A 19,504-nucleotide genomic window follows, 5' to 3' on the forward strand; every position below is an offset into this window, starting at 1 on the left:
TATGCGATCAACCCTTGGCATATATCAGGTTTCCCCACCACCATGCTCAGGTGCAGCCAGGGAGTAGATGTGCCAGAAGTTGGGCTCCGGTTTGGAGCTCTCCTACCTCTCCTTTCTCTTTAAGTCAATCAATCAGAACTAAGTGAGGAGGGCATCTGTTTCAGACAACAATGGCCTGTTTCTTTGTGGGTGCTGTCTAGCTTTTCTTTAATAAATTTTGATAAGATCTATAGAGCTGAGGGTGGCAGGCAGAGGCTGTCTCTTCATCTCCTAGCTTGTTACTTACTCGGAAAGGGGCAGAATTCCCCAGGGCAACCTTATAAATCCCTGGCATGGCTGTAAGAGGAAGCAACAGGCACAACTTATCATAAGCTAAAGTAGCAGAGTACATTTACAGAGGGAGGGGCAGTGATATGAGTGGTAAGGAGATGTAACCAGCCCCCTGCAGCAGCACTGTCCCTACTACTGTAGAGGAACTCTAATACATCCACACACACCCAGCTGCATCCCTCCCTGACAGACAGCACTGGCTCACATTCACAACACAAGAGGAATGTGCACAATGAAACAAGACCCTAGTGTCCTGGCTGCAGGTATTCCCGAGACACTGGCCAAGCTGTCTACCTGGTGACTATCACATGAAGAGACTTCTGGCTGAGCACCATGACTGCTGTCACTGCCCCAGCCCGCAGATGCTGCTGCTGCTGCTGCTCCTCTGGATCACGGAACAGGTGAATGTCCTGCACACACTTGCTGCCCCCTTCTCTCTCTCTGTGCAGCTCCTTGAAGTTTTTTCTCTTCTTTTTTTTTTTTCCCACCCCAAATCCACCACGCCCCAGTGAGACACTCCAAGGGGTGATGGTGAGGTGTGATCACTAATGTGCACTCCACTCCACGTGTGACCCGCATACAAATCCCCTGCACCCCTCAGCAAGGAGGCAGAGAGGGGGCTGGGACTGGACACTGGCTCTCTTCCCTTGGGATTTACAAACACTCGCTGCTTGATCACATCACCAAAAAGGGGGGTTGATTTGCTGTGCTGTTGCCTGTGGTACTGTCACCTGGAGCACCCCTTGTCTGGACCAACAGAACCCCCCTAAACTGTCAGCACTGATCACCTGTGGAACCCCCTGTAATCAAGGAATATGAACAGGAAGACGAGACGTTGGATCTTTCATATCTTTCTCAGTCTGGGGATTGTCTATATTAAGATAGGGTAAGTAGTGTGACAGTGACTGGGGCCACTTACAGCCTGGGGCCACTCACTAGTAGCCAGTGTCATCGTCTCTCTGCTGCTCCTGACTGCTGGCTCCACACTTCATTCATTTACCATACATACAGTTTACAGCTAAAAGTTCTCAAGTAGTTTGTACTTGGAAAGGTTCATATGTGTGATACTGGGATGAGCAGGATGCCAGAAGGAGTATTATTACATGTGTGGGTACTTGTTTAGTTTCACGACGGCAGATGCGATATCGCATGCGATGCGATTTGATGCGATTTTGTACCTGTACCCGATTTTGTACCTGTTCATAACCCCACTATCCACTACGCATGGAGCTGATTTCATATAGTGTGGCGAGCGTAGCAAGCCCCGCGGATTACTTTACATGTATTCCGCATCCCCTTGCTCGGCTCGCCGCGCTCGCCATGGAATACATGTAAAGAAATCCGCGTCCCCTCGCGAGGCTCACTACGCTCGCCACGCTTTGGGCTCGTTGGCTCGCTGCGCTTGCCGCACTATATAACATCAACTCCATGCGTAGTGGATAGTGGGGTTCTGAACAGGTACAAAATCGCATCGCATGCAAATCGCATGCGATATCTGCCACCGTGAAACTAAACAAGTACCCATGTGTGTTATTATATATGTGTGTGTGTGTACATGTACTAAGAATGTGTGTATACTATAATATATATGTAATACATATAATATATATTTTTTTCCTTAAGTTTGCAGTAATTAGTAAATCGATGACTGCTGTCTAGTTAAGCTAAAAAATATATACACACACACACACACACACACACACACACACACACACACACACACACACACACACACACACACACACACACACACACACACACACACACAGTGTCACTTCCCCTGTTAATTAATGACAAGAAATGGCAAGGCTGATTGACCCTCATAGATCAATAGAGGAAACTTGTCATTGTCTCACACTGTAACGTATACAGGTCTCGGTGTAAGGACACCAGATCTGCCCGTCCAGCCCCTCTACAAGTTGCACTGATAGGTGTCACATTGCTTACACGGGAGTTCCCATACTGTACGGACATTACCACAAGATAATGATCTGTTTCCACTAGTTACTGTACAGACCCCACACCCCTACCCCTGGAACCTCCAAAATTGTCCTGATGAGCATGATAAATACTATCAGGGAAGCCCAGAGATGCGGCCAAACATCAATTTCTCTTGTTACATAATTATTAAGTTATTTTATCTATCACTTTTCTGGCAGGGACTTTCTCTAGTAAAGGCAGGATCCTCCAATAACCATATTACACCATTGCTCTAATATTTTCTTTACAAACTGTGTAAGGATACAGCTGATTTCCCTATTTCTTCCTGTATAAAGTGCAAGTTTACAAAATCTGTAAGGTCTGCAGTTGCCATGGAGCTACAAGACTGTCCTTTTGCAGATAGGGCGTGCTGGGATTTATAGTTCCACACATGCTGAAGAGTAACAGTTTGCTATATTATAGACAAGTGTTAAGTGCTGTTAGAGCTGGGACACATTCTATTGATATACAATTTTTATCTGTGTTATTGTACACTGGAAGACTCTTTAATTTATGAGTCAGGAAGTATTGTCACGTTTTGGCACGAGCCACTGTTTTTTTTTTCATCCGTGTTATAATTATAGCAAAAAAAAAAAGTAAAAACACACACACACACACACACACACACTCTCTCTCTCTGGTAGGTAAGAGGAGAGGCTCTGATGTCCGTAACTTTCACGCAATCTTTCCCTTTAGCGCCATTTGTCTTTGATTAAATGTGGAACGGGAAAATATGTTTAATTAGAAACCTTGGGTGAGATGGGATGAGAGATTCAGAAAGTGAGAGATTTGGTGAGAAATCTCCAGTTTTTTAAAGCGGCAATCATTTTCGCTGCAAAATCTAACTGGTTTTGCCGTGTAAATGATTGCCGCTTTAAAAAACTGGAGATTTCTCACCAAATCTCTCACTTTCTGAATCTCTCATCCTATTAAATCTCACCCCTTGTACTATACAGAACAAGCTGTATCTTCTGGAATGGTAAATCCGAGGGTTCCTCAGCTCTAGATCTGCAGTTGAATGAACTTGTCATTGTTCAGACATTCAATGCTGGAGACAATAAGGTAACCAAGCAGGTCTGTTTAACAAGGCGTAAAACACAGTACAACTTACAGAAGAAAGCCAGTGAGGCATCGCTGTACAGTTACTGTTGTCTAATTATGTTACAGAAAGATTATATAGCAGACATTGTTATAGCACTTTGTGCAGATCAGATTTTGAGGACAAACTGTCTGTTTAGTTGAGGTGACACGTTCCTGTGATACAATCTTTGTGTTGTGCTTTATTATTATTATTACCAGTTATTTATATAGGGCTCACATACTCCGCAGCGCTTTACAGAGAATATCTGAACATTCACATCAGTCCCTGCCCCAGTGGAGCTTACAATCTATATTCCTTACCACATATACACGCACACACAGACATTCTAGGGTTAATTTTGTTGGAAGCCGATTAACCTACCAGTATATTATTGGAATGTGGGAGGAAACCGGAGTACCCGGAGGAAACCCACGCAAGCACGGGGAGAATATACAAACTCCGCACAGGTCTGTCTAGATCGCTTAGAAAATAGCCACAGATCACATCAAGGGGGTCATTGTAATCCGATCGGTCCCCGGTGTATTCGCACCGGGGACCGATGTTTGCGCTCTGCGCATGAGCAATTTTGGGCTGCTGTGCAGACGGATGGACGGGAAGGGGGAAGGTATGGAGGCTGGCAGGGGGCATGCCCATGGGGATGCCTAGCGTTTCCTGGGCGTACCCACAGAAATGGTGGGTGCGCTCAGGAACACGCTGGGCGCCCTCTTGTGAATGCAGGTGGGCAGGACCAGGAGCTCGCAAATATAAGTCAGTCTAGGCTGACTTGTATTTGCAATCGGGTGGCACAATCATGCGATGATCGGCGTCAACGAAATATTTAGCCCCGTGCGCTCCCTTGCGAATGGTTGTTTATGCAAAATGACCATTCGCAATGCGCCGCAGCAGGGGGCGGGCATTCGTTTGCCTGCCGGGCGGCGTTAGTCATCTGGCTAAGCAGCGGATTTACGATGTGCATCAAGAAACTAAAGTTAGCACAGATCTCTGGGCGCTATAGACAGAGATGTGTGCTGAGCGATCTTTGCTCACTAGATCGCTCAGCGGGGAAAGTGCCCCGCGTGTATGCAGCCTTAGTAAGAGGATTTGGTAAATGACCTTGCTAATACATATGCAGCAATAGGAAACAAATCCCGGAGGCAAAATGGAATATCTTGTTAAATCAGCCCCTAGGTAATTTAACGGAAAAAAAATGAGAGGCGTAAATCTGTGCGGAACACTTAAGGCCAAATTCTATTGGAGAAAGTTAGAGAATAAGGCGAATGCTGGACAGAACATTGTGAAGAGCATTTCTCTCATAGCTACAATAGATATATGGAATGACCTGCAGGGCAGCTGCTGTAAAAACACTTCCAAACACTACATAGAATTAAGTAGCTTTAGGACTTGGACGTTCCAGTGAGCGTTCAATGAAACTCTGCGAGCGTGCAGGAATGACATCATGTTGTACTGAGGTCTCTGGCACACTGTAACTCCTCTTCTGTAGGCAGCGCGCCATGCTGAGCGCTTATTCTCTATACAAGAGCAGTTATTCTATGTATAGAACAACTGCAGAGAATAACTTCTCTTGTATACTCTGGATTTAGATCTGATCGTGTTATGCATGCACAGTAGCACTTCTGCAGGGTATGGTCTGCTATGTCAGCATTCTGATTCCTGGCATAAACTAAACCTTAAGGTACCCTTCCTCTAGTCCGATTTGGGTCATTCTCATCTCATTTCGACAGATCAGGTCGAGATATCGGATGAAAAGTGTCAAATCGGATGTGTTTTGTCTCAGATTCCAATCTGATGACAAATCTGAGACAAAACACATCCGATGTGACACTTTTCATCCGATATCTCAACCTGATCTGTCAGAGACGGAGATTGAACCTGCTGCACCGAGGTTCCATCAGGTCCTGGGTTCACGTACGATACATCGATCCAGCTGCCTGGCAGCTGCCGGGTGAGATGCCTGGGTTCACGTACGATACATCGTTTCAGCTGCCTGGCAGCTGCCGGGTGAGTTGGCTGGGGATACTCTAATGGATGTCGGCCTTTAAGGCTAACCCTAAACACAATAGAACTTTATCCCTAATTGCAGCCTAACCCTAACATAATGTTAACTCTGATCATAATTGCAGTATAACCCTAACCCTAAATCAGCCTAACCTAACCCTATATAACTCTAACCATAAAACTTTTTGTATCTCAACCTTAATTACAGCCTCATCCTAACCCCTGTATATAGTAGCTCAAACTCCAATTTGTAACTTAACCCTAAAATCATTCTCTGACATTCTGACAATGTTGACATACTTGGGCATATCAGGAGGGTTTTAGAAAGAACCAAAGCTCTGAGTTTTTACAGCAGCCATTGGGCTTTTTCTATTTAATTGCCGTGAGTAAATGAGCCGCATTGACTTATAAATTACAGATGCTTGTATCTCACAGCTCCAGAACAAGTCCAGTTCTTCCTTATTTCAAGGAAGAATCGTTGGGACTTGATTGAGAAGCTTTGGACAGACCCTCATGTCGCTGATGATTAATTGAGCATTGGAGGTTTCCGATTTTAATGTACATAGCACTTACAAATTGTAGACGATAGTAAAAGCAAGTGAATAATTCCAAGGGGCAAAGCAGCTACCACAGCAGTGGGTTTTCAATAGGGCCAGGATGTGAGTACATCAGCAACGGTCCATCCCCCACAGGTGCGCCGGATCCTCATTTCAAGCTCTTCATCAGGGCTGTTTTTCCCCTTGGAATTATTCGCTTATTTTTACTATCGTCTACAATTTGTAGGTGCTATGTACATTAAAATCGCCCATGTTTTTATAGTGCTGCTCAGTAGCGCACGCGGGGTGGTTTCTGAGTACCCAGAAACCCCCCAGAAGTCTAACTGCCCTCATCTGAAAGCTGAGGGTCCCCTCTTCCCATGGGTACAAGAATTGTAAAAACCAGCCCTTGGGAACCAGAGATATCTGACTTCAAAGCAGTGGTCCCCATCCAAGCCTGTTAATTGTTATTCCCAGTCAGATATTTCAGGTTCTGTCTGACTTAGAGTTTTTCTGAGGGTATATTCCAAAAGCTGGGACTCTTCCCCTTTGACACTAGTAACTTGTCTCTACTGTTCCCAGAACCAGAGATATCATATCATTTGATAGGTGGGATTCTCTAGTTTTTAATGCCATTAAAATCTAAGAAATCTATTTCCGGGAACTGGAGATATCTGCATTCAAGCAAGTTGTCCTCCCACCAGAAAATTATGAATAATAAGCCCACTCCACTATACACCCCTTCTCTGCGTATTAAACATCCTCTACCACCCTGCAAGTTATGTGTCAGGACCCCTTCATTCAGCCCAATGCCCCCTTCTCCCACCCCATCTCCCACCATCTGTGCAGTAAAGGGGCAATTAGTGGAAATTACTGATCCAGGCCCTACATGCTGAGCGGTTGATATAATGCCCCCTACCACCCGCAGGACATCAAAGCTTCCCTCACCCCTACCGCTGTAGGATCGGTAGGGGCCCCAATACATTGCTATGCCCAGGGGTCTACACTGCTGTTGATGCTCCTGTATGTATGTATGTATGTATGTATATGTATGTATATATGTATATATATATATATATTTTTTTTTTTTCATTTTATTATTATTATCTATAAACATTTGGTCTATCTATAATACTTTAACTGACCCGGCATATACTGGGTCACCTAAGTGTCCATCTCCGTGCTTTGCTCCACCCCTCTGGAAACCCCCTTCTGAAAATCCTGCGCACTGGTGCTGCTCCATGATTTTCTTCTGTTTTGTGGCCAACATTAAAATCCTGAGTTAAGGGATTTATAAGACCAGTCTCTTTCAGAAAGTATCTGTTACCTGCTGCCCTCTCTTGCAAAGAACAAAGAGGAGAATATACCAGGTCTATGTATTTATTATAATCCTCACATATTTGGTGGTTTCACATTGTTTTTAAAGGAAAAGCGCCATTTGAATTTACACCATTTTTGTTCACCTTCATGTATTATATCCCTGTCAGTGTGTGTGCATGTGTGACCCCCTGCTATGTGTGTGAGACCCCCTGCTATGTGTGTGTGAGACCACCAATGTGTGTGAGACCACCTGTCATTGAGAGTTGGACTCCCGATGTATGTGAGACCCCCTATCAGTGTGTATTAGACCCCTGTCAGTGTGTGTGTTTGAGACCCCCTGCTATGTGTGTTTGAGACCCCCAATGAGTGTGAGACCCATGTCATTGAGCGAGAGACCCACAGGGTGTGTTAGACCCCTGTCAGTGTGTGTTAGACCCTGTCAGTGTGTGTGTGTGTGTGTGTGTGTGTGTGTGTGTATGCAGAGGCAGAACTCTGGGAGGCAATGGAGTCATCTGCCGCCGGGCTCCTGCTCCCAAGGGGGCACCTCACCTCCCCCTGGAAGTTTAAATGAGTCATTTAAAAGCCAACAATATTGCTTCTGTGGCTGAGTTCTGAAATATTCTCTATCTATATTTCTGAACAGAAATATATATTTTTTATATAAGGTTATATAGGAGTGTGTGTGTGTGTGTGTGTGGGGGGGGGCACCAATATATATCTTGACTCCGGGCAACTGAAACGAACTTACGCCACTGTGTGTATGTGTAAGATTCCTGTCAGTGTGTTTTGAGACCCTCAATGTGTGTGAGACCCCCAATGTGTGTGAGACCACCTGTCATTGAGAGTTAGACTCCCGATGTATGTGAGACCCCCTTTCAGTGTGTATAGGACCCCTGTTCTATACATAGAATAACTGCTCTTGTATAGAGAATAAGTGTGTGTGTGAGACCCCCTGCTATGTGTGTGTGAGACCCCCAATGTGTGTGAGACCCCCTGCCATTGAGCGGGAGACCCTCAGTGTGTGTGCCTCCCTGTCAGTGTGTGTTAGACCCCTGTCAGTGTGTGTGTGTGTGTGTGTGTGTGTGTAAGATCCCTGTCAGTGTGTTTTTAGACCCTCGATGTGTGTGAGAGACCCTTGGGGTGTGTGAGACCCCCTGTCATTGTATAAGAGACCCTCCGGTTGTATAAGACCCTATGTCAGCCAATATTTGTGCAACCCCATATTAATTTGCATGAGATTCTTGGGTTATGTGAGACCCTTGGTCAGTGTATCAAACCCCTTCCAGTGTGTATGAGACCCCTTTATAGTGTTTGAAAGACCCCTGGTGTTTGTGAGAACCCTATTGGTCTGTTTGAGATTCCCGGGGTGCGTGCGCCCCTTGTCAGAGTGTGTAAGACTGCTGGTGTATGTGTGTGTTTGTGTTGTTTGTGAGACTCCCTGTTAGTGTGCGAGATCCCCGGGGTGTGTGTTCCTGGTGTGTAAGACTGTCAGTCCGTGTTAATCAAGTGTGTGAAACCTGTCAGGTGTGTGTGTGTGTGTGTCCCAGTTGACAGCCCGCAGCAGCTGGACACAGCAGCCAGAACACATCTGCATCAGTTTTTTTTCTCCTCTGTAAACATTATCTTCAAAAATGTTTGTTACAATTTATAAAAAATTAGAATACCGCAGGTTTGCAAGATTTTTCGCAAAGAAAATTGTGCAAATTTGTGAATGTCAGTGTTGACTTTCTGAATGACTGCAGTACACACCGTTCTCTAGATGTGTTGCTGAATGCATTCTCAGTACCTGCTCATCACCTGTAAGATGCACAAGTAGTTAAATCTATAGAAAGTTAATATGACCATGTCAAGTGATTATGTTATGTTGTAAGTGTTGAGTAGGGACGCCCAGCCCAGTAGTATGTGCCCCTGCCAGGTTGTGTGTTATGTATACTTACAAACAAAGCTCTGATTTCCTTGTTCCGTAGCTAGCTCTGCTGCAGAGATGCAGTACTCATACATCACTTTTACTCTCTGAAACCCGTTGAATAAATTGAACATGGGTAAAAAGAAGGGTTTGCTGGGCAGTGCGAATGGATAACCCAGGTCGAGTGACCCAGGTCCCGTTCACACTATATGGGAAAGGTAGCATCAGCACCAACTGCTGCCTCCTCCCCGCCCCCTGGTATCGTGCCACGGCGCTGCTCCTCCCTCCCGATGACGTCAGCGAGTCTCTGTGGGATCTTCACCTGTATTTGAGATGTGAAAGGATATTACAGTCCAGGTTTTAGTGATAATGCTTGAACACAGATTGTTACTAATTACTAATGATGTCCCCTTTGCTCAGGTATGGCTAACCTTAAAATCTGAGCGTTTTTCGCCTGTCTTAGCGATTTTCCCCAGGGTGGATGACTTTCCATAGCGGTCTACTTAGTCTACTAGTCTACTTAGTCCTAAATGCAGAGGTTCTCAAATGAGATCCTTAAGGCACTCTAATGGTCCAGGTTTTAAGTTTGTTCATGCTTGGCCACAGGTGACTAAATTAGCACCTCTGTTAATTTGATTTAACCATCTGTCCTGAGCCATGGATATACCTAAACCCTGGACTGCTGGGGTTCCCTGAGGACTGTATTGGAGATCCTCTGCCCTAAAGGTTTCTTGGATCTAGAGCAAAGTGCATTTTCATGGGCCCATGTTGCTGATTCCATTGGCTTATGCTTGCTGTAAGACTGATCTTATAGATTTTTGAGAAGGGTTTGTTGGGTGTTTTCTGAGAGGAACTTGCATGTGAGGCTTCACTAACATATTCATTTGGGCCAAGGGCCCTATTTATTAAACGTTCCATGCCCCAGCAATATATATCACACCTTTCTAATTACCTATAAATGGGTATGTGTCATAGGGTTGACAGTAATTAGGTTGACAGTCAATTGGTTGACCGTCAAAAGCTATGCATTAGGTTGATATGGTCAAAAGGTCGACACAAGAAATTGGTCGACATGAAAAGGTCAACATGAGTTTTTGGGTGACTATGTCAACATAAGTTAACATGGACACTGTATAATTGTACCTCGTCCCCTCGCATGGCTCGCCACACTTCCATGTTGACCTATTTCTTGTGTCAACCTTTTTGATTATGTCGACCTAACACATGTTGACTTTTTCCTGTGTCGACCTTTTGACTGTTGACCAATAGTGTCCACCTAATTACTGTCGACCCTATGACACATTGCTAAACTGTTAGTAAGTTAGTTCAAATTGCACCGTGTTTATCCGCATCTAATCCTGATTCGATCCCGATGCGCCGCCCGCAACTTCGGAATTGACTGCAGCACAGTCTATATCTCCTATCTAGTAGTGAGGGCCATGCCGCACAATACTTGTATGGCCCCTGCTCCCCCCCTCCATTCGTCACACGCCAGCCGATGCCGGCACCCAGCCTGGTCCCTGTGGCCGCTGATATCATATCAATATCAGCGGCCGCAGCACCATGTGTACACAGCATAAAGCCGGTGACCGCTGGAGACACCGGAGAGGATGTTGAAGGCCTGCCATGGACGCCGGGGGACTTGGTAAGTATTAAAAAAGGGTTAGGGCAAAAAATTCGAATTCTAATTGTTCCAAAAAACAACGGTTTTTGGAATAATTTGGATACGGGATGCACGGATAGGGGATACTCAACCTGTACCGTACTGTAACAAAACAATAAAAGGAAGGAGCAGCATGGCAAGTCAAAAACATATGGTTAAAACTATGGATTAGTTCTTGAGAACTATATAGTTAATATAGTTTATATATTAACTATACATTTTACACAAAAATAAAAAATTGTATTTATGTGAGTAGGCCTATTCTTTTTAAATGAAAAGTGTGTACATTATTATATGCAGTGCCTTTTCATTTATATATAGTTATGGTATATAGAGATGTATCCAAGTACATCTATCCTCCATACATTATTACATGGATTTTTTCGGCAACTTTTTCCAGTAAAATCATGTTTGCAAACCAGTGGATAGGACGCACAAGCAGCTTCTGCTGATTAAAATATGTGCCATGTCTATATTCTATATTCACTGTGTGACGTCGCAGTATCCACATAGGGAATGAAACGTCAGTGTTTCTTTGAATGTAGCATTTGTAAATAGAATACACAAGAATATGCAGAACTTCAGGGATGGTAATATGCATTTTATTGATTTGATATAATATGGTCACATGCAAAGTTTCAGTTCTATTTCCATGCATGTGTTTAGTCTATGCGACTGGCAATACTAATGTTACTCTTTCTTCTGTGTCCTATAATAGAGGTTTCTCTTCCGTGGTGGCACTTGGGGCCAGTGTGATCTGCAGTAAGATTCCAGGCTTGGCACCCAGACAGAGAACTATCTGTCTCAACAGACCTGATGCTATCATCGTGATTGGAGAAGGAGCTCAGATGGGGATCAATGAGTGTCAGTTTCAGTTCAGACATGGACGCTGGAACTGTTCCGCCATGGGAGAAAGGACGGTGTTTGGGAAAGAGCTGAAAGTGGGTATGTTACCAATGACTTGATACTCTACAGCTGACACTTCAATCATTTTATTACCACTGAACAATTACAGAGTTATCTGCCTCAGCCGACCAGCTGCAAAAGTGGGTCACAAACAGGGGGGGTATCAAAGTAGTGTTCTAAGGAATCATTCATCAAAGTCTCCTGCCTTTATAGAGAAGACTCTTCCATAATGAGGGAGAACATTAATAGGTCCATTCTTATTTGTTAGGAATGTTTTTTCTGAATCTTAAGACAATGAATGGTGATCTTGTGGTAGCTCAGTGAACAGCAAATGTTCATGATAAGTCTACTGTAGGTAAAATAGCAAGAAAACTGTAATATGTTCCCAGAGTATAATTTGTACACAAATCGAAAGTATATATTGTTCTATAACGGTGTGGATAGTACAAAGGGCGGGATGTATTAAAATACATCGCCGCCCTTCGCCGCCCCCCCGCCGCGGTGCTGCCGCATATGTACTAACATATACGGCTGGCATCGCGGTGCGGTGACGGAGGCCCCCCGCGATACCTGTACACTGGTGTGCGGGGGGTCTCCGTCACCTCCCTGCCTCCACGCTCTCTCCCCTCACGCCGGGGACAGCTATGCATGCTGTCCCCGGCGCTTCCTCCTCCCCCCTGCAGCCGGAAGGATGTCCAGCTGCTTCACTAGGGGGAGGCAGGGCTTACCTTCCGGGGTCCAGGAGGACCCTTCAGGAAGGTAAGCCAGAGGGGGGGTCGGCGAGGCGGCGGGTTTGCGTCGGCGGGCGGCGAAAAGAAGCCCATAGGTTTCTATAGGGTATCGCCACCCAAAGGTGGCGATACCCTACACTGCGGTATCATTTTTGATACATTGGAAAATGCGGTAAAACCGGGGTTTTACCGCATTTTCCATTTGATACATCTCGCCCATAGTGAGACGACAGGCATTTTATCTGTCACTGCAGATATCATAGGCATACACTATGGGCCATATTCAATGAGAAATATTTGCCGTGTTTTATGGCGAGTTTGTGCTATTTTCGCGTTGGATGGAGCATTTTGCTCTCCAAAAGTGAACCACCCTATTCAATGGATATTTTTGCCGTCTTTCTAAGTGATTTTCGCCGTGTCTCTCCGTGTAGCAATTCTCCATCTTTTCATGGAGAACTGGAATGTGAACTTTTAAACTAAAAGGTTTTTTTTTTAAATTTTGGTGTAAAAAAATTAGGAATTTTTTTCTGTGAAGGGGCATGCTATTTTTATTCATGTGCTTATAGCACATGAATATATATTTAATTTTAAAAAAAGATATTTAAAAATTTTTTTTTTTTTTTTACACAGAGCAGCCAGCAGGGGGCCGGAGCTCTCGAGCCGCTCATTAGATATTCATATATTCACTGGGTCTGATCCATTGCTTAGCCTGGTGTGTGGCATTACATTGTCAGGGATAGGAGTGTGTAGTGGATATTATAATGTGGCGGAATTTGAACTGGAGACCACTGAAATGTGTTATAATATGAACTGAAGGAAATTTTAATGTGTCATAATATGAACAGAGGCACTTAAATGTGGCACAATATGAGCTGGAGGCAATGTCATCATGTGAATTGTAGATACTGTGTGGCTTAATGTGTACAGGCAGCCCTACAATGTGACATCATGTAAACTAGAGAACTACAATGTTTCATAAAATAAACTAGGGCACTACAATGAGGAATAACTCAGGCACTACTTTTGGTTCAGAAAATGGACTAAGGCACTATAATGGGGCGTAAAATGTATCACTACTTCAAGGTAGTGTCTCTCAAGGTAAATATTTAGCTCCTTCAATATGTTGCTATGGGCCCCACAAGGTTATGATTATGCCCCCGGCTCTATGTACTATGCCCCCGGCTCTAAGCCACTGGTTCAGCACCCCACACAGTGCATGTTTTGCAGGTCTCCTCACAGAATCAAGTGAAATAATTAGATTCACCTGTGGATCTTTTAAAATGCGCCAGTCAGTAATGAGTGGTGCTGTTGGGTGACCTGGAAAACGTGAACTGTGTGGGGTCCTGAGGACCGAGTTTGAGAACCACTGTACTAAGCCTTGGAGATAAATTGTGACGTGTTTTGTGCTGAAACTTTTACCCCGTGGCACAAAATGGATTATGGGCCTGATTCAGAGTGGTTTGCTGATGTGTAAATTCGCAGATCGAGTCATTATCAATTCATTATGCATGCGTAAGGCAAATGGAAATAGCAGAAAGAGCAAATGGATCATAATTACAATCCCCTCGCAGATTGACTGACAGAAAGCCGGTGCTTGAGGGTGTCCAAAAAAACGCTCGGCACACTATTTTATTCTCCCACCACGCCCTAGTGGATGGTAGGGCATGAAATACCACCTGTTGGCACATGAAGGCTCAAAAAAACAGTGAAAAACCCCATGTGGACCTTTTGACTGTCGACATGTCAACCTAATGCTTGTGTCAACCTAATGACCTATAAACCTAAACCCATGCTGACCTAGACCCATGTCGATCTTGACCCGTGTCAACCTTGTTGCCTGTCAACCCAATGCTTGTCGACCTAGTTGCTGTAGACCTAATGACCCTATCCGTAAGGGACAGAGCAGGGCTGCTGCACATGCCAAGTGGTAGCAGCTTCTTCGGTACTTGTGTATTATTTCGGCGCCCCCGATATTAAGTCGCACGACTTTTAATCGCATCGCATGCCATACACCGGGTGCACACTGATGCGATTTAAAATTGTATAAACCCCTAATGGGTGCTTACAATGTTAAATGCACCCCCACGCCACCCCCAGTATGAACGCCAACCCGAAGCGTGGCGAGTGCAGCGAGCCCGCGAGGGGCGGCGGTACGCGTCCTCCGACCTTTTACTTTACATGTATTCCGTGTCCCCTCGCGGGGCACGCTACGCTCGCCACGCTTCGGGCTCGGTGGCTCGCTGCGCTTGCCACACTATATAAAATAACCTCCACGCCGACGTGGATAGTGTGGGTATGAAAAGGTCGGAGGACGCGTACCGCCGCCCCTCGCGGGCTTGCTGTGCTCACCACGCTTCGGGTCCACGTTCATAGTGGGGGTGGCTTGGGGGTGCATTTAACATTGTAAGCCACTATTAGGGTGCTTATACAATTTAAAATCGCATCGCATCGCATTGTATGGCATTGTATGCCATATACAATGCAATACAATTTTAACATTGTATGACATCGGGGGAAATCTCGTTGCATCACATCGCATACCATCGCGTGCCTTATGGTCTGCGATGCGATGGGCGCCGTGATACTACACAAGTACCGCTTCTTCTACCACATTTACTGTATGTGGGGATCTGAGCCCTCAAACATTGCAAGGGACCAGAGAGTAGCTGCCAGAAGGAAGAGACAGGAGCCTTAGACAGGAGCCTTAGAAAGTGCAGTACAGGTTTTTTTATTTTTTTGTGTATTTATTTATTATGATATGTTTAACCTTTTCCTGACCACTGTTTTTTAAATGTCTGAAACAGCCTATACTATAGACTGTCTGTATTGTTAAATATTAATACCGTATTCCAGACAGTATCCAGTGTATAAAAAGACCAATTTTCAGGGCTGTTGCTGCTCCCCCAGACTCCCATACTAAATACTCCAATGCTGCAGAGTGGGAGATTTTGGATTACATTTGGAAATCCCCCTCTGAGGGCAGTTTTCAATGCTCTTGATTCACCGTTTTTTTTCGGTGAACAGTGCTGTTTTATGGCAAATTTTTTCTCTAAAAATTTTATTAAACGTATTCAATGATCACAGTTCGCCGAAAGTGAACAGTGAATGGCGGGCAATTCACCGTTTCATAGTCGCTGCTATTCGCTGTTGCATGGAGAACTTCAGTTCACTGGCGTCTGCCATCCTGCCTGCAGCTGCTGTGTCACTATATTGGGCTATTTTCAACATCAGGGGCAGCGAGCCCCTGAGGCGTTGAATATAGTGACCGGCAGGCAGGTGGCGAATCCAGCAGACTGAAAAAGCACGGCGAGCGCAGGTGAAAGCATGACAGCGTACGCTGCCCCTGTGCTCGCCGGAACATTGAATACTTGCCTAAAAATCCTGCGTTTGACACTGGAGCTGCACTTTTTCACGCTGTGCATTTTACTGCAAAATATATAATTTGACATGAAAATAAATTGCTTGCAGACAGAGCTCTATAAGTAAACATTATATTACCTACAGTATGTGTATGAAATATCTCAGTAGTGAATAAAAACCAGAATTTGAGGTAATTAAGTCTGAGCTTGCGAATGTAAATGTTTACATGTTATCCTTCTGTATTCACATGCTGCATGCCACTTGCAATGATCTTTTTTATCTACATTTCATTTGATCTTTTACGGTGTTCTATAAGTTTTGTTTAAAACCTTTAAATTGAATCCAGCAGCAGAATGACATATTTTTTACTTTCTGTTCACGGTCATTTTTGATGCATTTCCTTGCATGCTAATAAGCCTTTCAGTGTCTGAACTGACTCATCTCTATTGAAAGCCTGTGAAAAACCATTGCAGGTTTCATTCTCATCGCACCCTTTATCTTATGTTAGCTCTCACGGTTTAATAAAACCTGATTATCTCATACCTCCCAACTGTCATGATTTTAGAGGGACAGTCCCGATTTTCGGGTCCTGTCCCGCTGTCTCACCCGCAGCAGGCATTGTCCCGCTGCGGGGGTGTGGCAGTTGGGAGACCCCCCAATCTAGTAGAATAGACACTGTGCGCATGCGCACAGCGTCTATTCTCGTATGAAAATGAGGTCGTGGCTAATTAGCATAAGCTGTGCCATCATTTGCATACGCCCCGCCCCCTTTTCACGCGAGTGTCCCTATTTCTTCAGGTCAAGAGTTGGGAGGTATGTTATCTAAGCATGTTATTTAAATATGTTATGAACACCACAGAACTATATGGTTCTCCTGGCTTTTACCACAGAACTAGTTAAAAAAAGTCATGTATTTCAAATGTTAGGGGTGTTTATCAAAGCTCAGAGAGTGATACAATTGTGAGAGATAAAGTAGTAGCCAATCATCTTGCTTACATTTTACAGGGCATGTTTGAAAAAAATGACAACAGCTTATTGGTTGGTATTTTACGTCACAATTTTATCTCCCAAGCTTTGCTAAATACACACCTTAGAATCGAATACCCCTTTCATATCGCAAATGCGGGGTTGCACCTGGGATATAGACATGGTTCCGTCCCGGGAGCGACTCGGCATTTGCAAGGTGAAGCTCCCCTCAGCGACCCGGCAATAAGCTCGATCGCTGACGTCACACCGTATAGAGACCTGGATGGACCCACCAACAACCCAGGTCAGACCCGGGTTTTTTTTTAGCGGTGCTAAAAGGGTAAGACTCACACAGGAGCATTTAATTTATATATGGTTGTAGAGTAAAAAATGTTTACTGTAAACCAAATATTTATCACCCGCACAGATTTGTAATATCAGCTATTTTCAACTGAAAGTTTATAAAACATGAACGCATTGAGAAGGACAGAATCGGCTCATTTTGTCACTGGTGACCTTGGGTTAGATGACATTCTATAGACACTAAATAAAAGCCGCAGTTCAAAAGCGAAAAGCAAAATAGCTTGAAAGAGATTTTCAAAATTTTAAAAAGTTCAACAAAAACAGTTCAGGAATCGGCATTCATTCCATTATCACAGGGAATACAAAAGCTTATGAGAAAGGGGGTGCTTCTTGCTCTTTATGTTCTAAAGATGTCTTTTCCTTGGTAAATAAGGATGAGATCCTTTTATTTAAAGAAAACCAAACACTTCCATGGACAACGCAGCTTCAAAGCCGATCAGAGAGGCCCAGGTGCCAATTTCTCACAAAGTGCTATGAACAGGGCACATAGTGGAACTCTCTGTTGCTGAGGACTTGCCTACCTATATTTTTCTGATACATAGGGGGAAATTTACTAAGAATATGAATACAAAAAATTGTATTTGTATTCTTGCTACGAATGAATACGACTGCATACGTCATATGCAAAGTCGTGTTCCGGAGGGGAATTTACAAAGCAGTCAAATACGACTGCTTTGTAACCCTCCGATGTCGTATTAATTCGTATTAACGGCCGCTAATACGAATTAGTGTAGGCAGTCTGCACGGATCCGTGCAGGCTGCAAGGTGTAAAATAAAATAGAAAAATAAATTAATTTAAAAAAAAAAAACGGCGTGGGGTCCCCCCACAGCTGTAACCAGCACCAGGCTGAAAGAGCCGGGGCCGGTAATAAAAAATCTGGAAACCCGACAAATAGGGGTTCCCCGATTCTTTAAAACCAGCCCCAGGCTCCAGGTCCGGGGCTGGTTCACAAAATATGGGGGACAAAATGACTAGGGGTCCCCCGTATTTTAAGAACCAGCCCCAGGCCAAACCAGCCAGCAGAGTAATGACACAGCCGGGGGACACTTATTATATAAAGTCCCACGGCCAAAACATCACCCTACCGACCAGTCAGCCTGGCCAGGGGCCCTGGGTCCCCCCCCCCCCCTCCATGACTTACCTGACCAGGCTGAAGCCTGGTGCAGTCCCCAGTGACCCTTTGCGGTGGTCACGGGCTGATTTCAGTGTCAAAAAATAGAATAAAAACTATTGTCTTTTACTGTGAAACTATGAGTCCCAGCAAGCCTCCCCCGCAAGCTGGGACTTTGAGAACCACAAGTCCCAGCCTGCGGGGCATTAAAGGGCCCACTGGCACTTGTAGTTCCACAGTAAAAAAAAATAGTGAAATAAACACACACTGACACTCAATAAAAATAAAACTTTAATACATCCAAAGCCCATACATACTGATAATTACCTATCTTGAGCCCGTAGGTAGGTCCCTGGGTGTTGGTCCGGTGTCCTGGTGCTGCTCCTGGTCCATGTCGGCATTCGGCTCCATGTCGATGTCCATGTCGGCGGCGTCTGTCGGCGTCCATCCGGGTACGAAGAAATCCATGGGGGAGGAAATCCAACTCACTCAGGTCCTCCTGTGAAGAACTGTCGCCTTGATCCGCCGTAGTCCTGGTCTTCTGGCATCTTCTGTGACAGGCCGGCGATTCCTGGAGCTCCCCGCATTGGACTGTGGAGAGGCGCAGAGATCTTTCATCTTCCGCGCCTCTCCACTGAATGAATCTATTAGCCGCTAGGCGGCCAATCAGGAGCTGACTTTCTCGGCTCCTTTCTAGGATTTAGCGTAGTCACCGCTGGGGGAGCATCACATAGTTTCCCAGCTCCCCCACCGGCACTACGCTAAGAGCGTACATGCCTGGCGCAGGGGAGGACTGTCATGGCGGGCGGGACTGCGGGGAGCCGAGTGACGGAGGTGCCGGGGACATCGTGGATGGTAAGTATCATGCACACTAACACACACACATTACACACACACACTACACACACACACGCGCGTCCATGCTTTGGACACTTTCTACAATTAACTCCACACCCACATGGACACTGGGGGTATGACGTGGATAGTGGGGATATGACCCTTTATGTATTAGCTGAGCTAATACACCAGCATAGTGGTGTATTGGTATTCTCAATACACCACTACGCAAACTATGTAAGGGCCGCCCAGCTAACTTATAAGTACCGATTTTTTCAGTGTGTGCAGTCTGTGCGTAGCCCAAATCTTACACAGCTGACGTCACATGACTTCCCCTCAGACACCTGGGCACACCTGAGTTTCCCTGACACGCCCAGAAAATGGCCAGGTGCCACCC

General features: G+C 45.0%; 1 protein-coding gene across 1 annotated transcript in view; it reads left to right on the top strand.

Moving 5' to 3' along the window:
- Positions 1-306: 306 nt before the first annotated feature.
- LOC146026011 (protein Wnt-7a) overlaps positions 307-19,504 on the top strand; it is a 74,892-nt gene continuing 55,694 nt past the window's right edge. The window contains exons 1-2 of the mRNA XM_083156319.1: positions 307-1,216; positions 11,551-11,777. Coding sequence (XP_083012445.1) covers positions 1,146-1,216; positions 11,551-11,777 — 298 coding nt within the window. The 5' untranslated portion in view covers positions 307-1,145. The remainder of the gene's footprint in view (positions 1,217-11,550; positions 11,778-19,504) is intronic.

The sequence above is a fragment of the Crinia signifera genome, chromosome 8 (genome assembly GCF_055691185.1).
Source record: "Crinia signifera chromosome 8, ASM5569118v1, whole genome shotgun sequence".
Lineage (NCBI taxonomy): Eukaryota > Metazoa > Chordata > Amphibia > Anura > Myobatrachidae > Crinia > Crinia signifera.